The sequence below is a fragment of the Coffea arabica genome, chromosome 2c (assembly GCF_036785885.1).
Source record: "Coffea arabica cultivar ET-39 chromosome 2c, Coffea Arabica ET-39 HiFi, whole genome shotgun sequence".
Taxonomy (NCBI): domain Eukaryota; kingdom Viridiplantae; phylum Streptophyta; class Magnoliopsida; order Gentianales; family Rubiaceae; genus Coffea; species Coffea arabica.
The window spans coordinates 39,204,510-39,209,179 of record NC_092312.1 but is presented as its reverse complement, the minus strand read 5'-3'; the positions used below and the strand labels follow the sequence as shown (position 1 = coordinate 39,209,179).

The 4,670-nt window shown below is 54.4% G+C and overlaps 1 protein-coding gene across 1 annotated transcript; it reads right to left on the bottom strand.

Annotated features, from left to right (window-relative positions):
• Positions 1-1,590: 1,590 nt before the first annotated feature.
• On the bottom strand, positions 1,591-3,315 carry LOC140035657 (uncharacterized). The gene has a single exon (XM_072076969.1). It carries the CDS (start codon positions 3,313-3,315, stop codon positions 1,591-1,593), a length of 1,725 nt encoding a protein of 574 aa, XP_071933070.1.
• Between the last annotated feature and the right edge of the window lie 1,355 nt (positions 3,316-4,670).

The window sequence follows — 4,670 nt, the reverse complement described above, 5'->3', positions numbered from 1 at the left end:
CGAGCACCAAGCTTTAAAGCTAGCCATGCCAGCCTCTCGGGTCGAGCGTCAGAACTTTAAAGACAATCATGCCGGCCTCTTGGGTTGAGCACCAAACTCCAAAGGTAGCTCTGCCGACCTCCTGGGTTGAGCGTCGAGACTTTAAAGACAATCATGCCGGCCTCTTGGGTCGAGCACCAAACTCCAAAGGCAGCCCTGCCGACCTCCTGGGTCGAGCGTCGAGGCTTTAAAGACAATCATGCCGGCCTCTTGGGTCGAGCATTGCGCAAAACCAATTCGCGATGTGCCGACCTCCAGGGCCGGGCACCACGCTTCCAGGGCAGTCACGCCGACCTCCTGGGTCGAACGTCGGACTCCCGGATTTCCACAAACTACATCAAAACAGTCTATGACGTGCCGGCCTCTGGGGCCGAACACCAGGTTTTACAGCTTTAAAGGCAGCCCTGCCAACTTCCTGGGCCGAGCACGAACTTTCGACCTTTTGAAAGCCTTTAAAGTTTTGAGTCGTGCCGACCTCCTGGGTTGAGCACCATCGAGCTTTCATAAGGCATTCCATGCATAGTCCTTTATCACCCTAGCCTCCCACTAGGACACTCAGCCTCGTCTGAGTGTGCTAGTGTAGGATTTGAACTTAAAAGTTAAACGGCTTCAAGGACGATAAACTTAAAATTTGAAAGTTAAACATTTATTTTATGATGAACTTGTATGTGGATTCCGAAGAACAGACAGTGAGATATCCTGGCCTAACCTATCCTACGAACAACCGCAGATTCGAGAAATGCCAAGTGCGGGGTACCTCGGCTCCATCCAATTTCGCGAGCTTGCAGTAACTAGCTCGGCCCGCTTCCAGGACCTTGTACGGCCCCTCCCAATTCGGGTCGAGCTTATTGGAGCTATGAGCTCTGCTGACCGATTTTTGCTTAAGACGAGATCTCCCGGTTGGTACTGTATGTTCCTCACTTTGGCGTTATGATAGCGGGCGAGCTGGCTTTTATACTTAGCCATCCGTATCGCCGCTCCCTCACGCTTGGCCTCTAGTATGTCCAGATTACACCTCAACTCTTCTTCGTTAACTGACGCAACGAAGCTTTGTGTTCGAGGCGAGGGGAGACCGATCTCTGCGGGCACCACTGCTTCTGCCCCGTAAGTCAGGGAGAAAGGGATCTCATGAGTAGCTGTCCTCGGCGTGGTGCGGTAGGTCCAAAGGACACTAGGGAGCTCCTCTAGTCAGTTAGACTGGGCTAGTTCCAACCTAGTTTTTAGTCACTACAGAATGGTTCGGTTGACGTTCTCCACTTGGCCGTTGGCCTGGGGGTGACCGACCGAGGTGAAATGTTAGCTGATCCCGAGCTCGGTGCACCAGCTCCTGAAGGGGTTTTCGACGAACTGTCGCCCGTTGTCGGATATCAAGACATGCGGGATCCCGAAACGGCAGACTATGTTCTTCCAGAAGAACTTCTGAATCGCCCTTCCAGAGATAGTGGCCAGGGGCTCCGCCTCCATCCACTTTGTGAAATAATTGATGGTCACCACGAGGTGTTCGTATCTCCCCGGGACTCGAGGGAAATGCCCCAGAAGGTCTATTTCCCACTAAGCAAAGGGCCAAGGGCTATAGATGGGAACTATTTCCCGAGCTGGCTGGTGGCGCAGCAGGGTTTGCACCTGGCAAGTTCGGCATTTCTGAACCAATGCCGCGGCATCTTGGAACACCGAGAGCCAATAATAGCCCAGGAAAAGGTACTTCTTGGCCAAGACCCGGGAGTCAACATGTGCCGCACATAAGCGTTCGTGAACTTCACGGAGAATATAGTCACCCTCTTCAGGAGTCACGCACTTTAGCCAGGGAGACAAGTATGACCTCCTGTAGAGGATCCCCCCAGCGTAGGCGTACTTAGTAGCTCTAAGTTGGAGTCGGCGAGCTTCCGTTTTGTCGCCTGGAAGGACACCCGAGTTGAGAAAGTTCACGAGAGGAGTCATCCAGGTGGCCGAGCTGTCTATAGCCAAGACCTGGACCTGGTTAATGCTCTTTTGCTTGACCACCTCTATCAAGACTTCCTTGCTCAGGTGGGCAAACGAGGAGGACGCCAGTTTCGACAGGGCGTCCGCGCGCTTGTTTTGGGATCTTGGCATCCGCTCGATTTCAAAAGTACCGAACAGGGCTATTGCCTCTTGTACCTTAGCCAGGTACCTCTTCATGACATCCTCCTTGGTTTCGTACTGCCCGCGAACTTGGTGGACTACGAGTTGAGAGTCGCTCCGTACTTTGATCGCGGTTATACTCATCTGGTGGGCTATCCGCAATCTAGTCAATAGGGCATCATACTTAGCTTCATTGTTGGATATCGGGAAGTCGAATCTGAGCGCGTAGGTCAGTTCTTCCCCGGTGGGCGAGGTGAGCAGCAGGCCGGCTCCGCTTCCTTCCTTACTCGAGGCTCCGTCCACGAATAGCACCCAAGGCTCTTCCGGCTGTATGTCCGTGGGCAAAGAGCTCGACTCGATCAGGGTCAAGCTAGCCCCCTCAGCAAGGAAGTCTGCCAAGGCTTGAGCCTTGATAGCGGAGCGAGGCCGATAGCCAATGTCGTGCTCGGCCAGCTCGACGGCCCAGTTGGTCATCCTACCCAAGACCTCAGGTTTTGTGAGTATCTGCCGTAAGGGTTGATCCGTCGGGATAACAATGCTGTGGGCCTGGAAGTAAAGTAGGAGCTTCCGAGCGGCGTGCACCAAGGCAAGGACCAATTTTTCTGCAGGCGCGTACCGCGTTTCCGGCCCTTGTAGAGCACGGCTGACATAGTATATTGGCATCTGAGCCCCCCTGTCCTCCCGCACTAACACCGCGCTAACAGCCTCGTTGCAAGTAGACAAGTATAGGAACAGGGTTTCTCCCTGCTCCGAGGCAGTCAGAGCAGGTAGCTCAGCCAGGTATGCCTTTAGGTCGGTAAAGGTTTTCTGGCATTCCTCGGTCCACTGAAAGTCCTTGGGTGCTTTCAGGATTCGAAAGAAGGGTAGCCCCCTTACCGCGGAGCGCGAGAGGAACCTATTCAGGACGGCCATCCTTCCCGTGAGCCGCTGGACCTCCTTGATGCTCCTCGGAGGGACCATATCCATAATGGCCTGGAGTTTATCCGGGTTGGCTCGGATCCCCTCTCGAGAGACTAGGAAGCCCAGGAACTTTCCCAACCTAACCCTGAAGGTACACTTCTTCGGATTCAGCCGCATCCGGCTTTCCCATAGAATGCTCAAGATTTCCCTTAGGTCGGGAGCGAGCTGCCGGTCAATTCGACTCTTGACGATCATGTTGTCCACGTAAACCTCCATGCTCCTGCCGATCTGTCTCTGGAACAACTTGTTGACCAAACGCTAGTAGGTAGCTCTGGCGTTTTTTAGCCCAAATGGCATTGTCCGGTAGCAGTAAGTCCTTTCCTCGGTGATGAAGGAAGTCTTTTCCCGGTCCTCCTCGGCCATCTCTATCTGGTGGTATCCCTTGAAGTCATCCAGGAAACACAAAACGTCAAAACCCACAGTAGAGTCTACTAACCTGTCGATCCTCGGCAAGGGGAAGCAGTTCTTAGGGCAGGCCTTATTGAGATCTGTGAAGTCCACGCATATCCTCCAGGACTGGTCCTCTTTCTTCACCAGGACGGGGTTGGCTAGCCAGGTCGGGTAGTATACCTCCAGGATGATCTTGGATTCCAACAGCTTGCCGACCTCCTTCTTGTTCATCTCGTTCCGCTCGAGAGCGAAGCTTCTCTTCTTCTGCTTCACTGGCTTGAAGCGGGGGTCAATGTTGAGGTGGTGGACGGCCAAGTCAGTTGGGATCCCGGGCATGTCTTCAACCGTCCACGCGAAGACCTGGGAATACTCCCTCAGAAGGGCCTTCAACCTCTCCTTCTTCTTAAGGGGTAGCAGCGCACCAATGTGGAGGACCTGGTCAGGCCTGTCCTCGCTCAAGGGGAACTCCTCGATCTCGTCCTGGGTGTCCAGCTGTCGGGCCTCCTCCCCCGGGATGTAGGGCTCCAAGCTGGTCGTCTGAGCGACCACCTTCTCAGGTCCCCGGAGCATGGCCAAGTAGCAAACTCTAGCCACTTTTGGATCTCCCTGCACCTTGGTTATCCCTCCCAGGGTGGGGAATTTGACGCTGAGGTGGAGCGAAGAGGGGATAGCCCGGAAGGCGTTCAAGGCGGGCCGACCTAAGAACATGTTGTACGGGGATTGTTGTTTGACCACCACAAATTTGACTGAGATGGTTCGGCATTTTAGGGCCTGCCCTACCGTGACCATCAGGGTGATCATCCCCTCCGGGTGAATAGGCGATCCGGTGAAGCCCACCAGGGGTGTTTGGACCAGAGTCAGCTGTCCGTCCGCCAGGCCGAGCTCCTTGAACACCCGATAAAATATAATGTCAACAAAACTCCCTTGGTCAACGTACACCTTCTTCACCCGATAATTGTTGGTTACAACATCTATCACGATGGCCTCGTGGTTCCCGGACGCTAAGGGAACCGCGTCCCTTGGTCCGAAAGTGATCTCCTCATCCATGCGCAGGCGCTTCAGGGAATCATCTCCCTCGGGGGGAGGTCGTCTGTTTTTCCGAGTTACATGGCTGTCCCCCCCTGTGGGGCCCCCAGTGATGGTGTTTATCACCCCCGCTAGGTTCTGGATGTCCCAGTCGG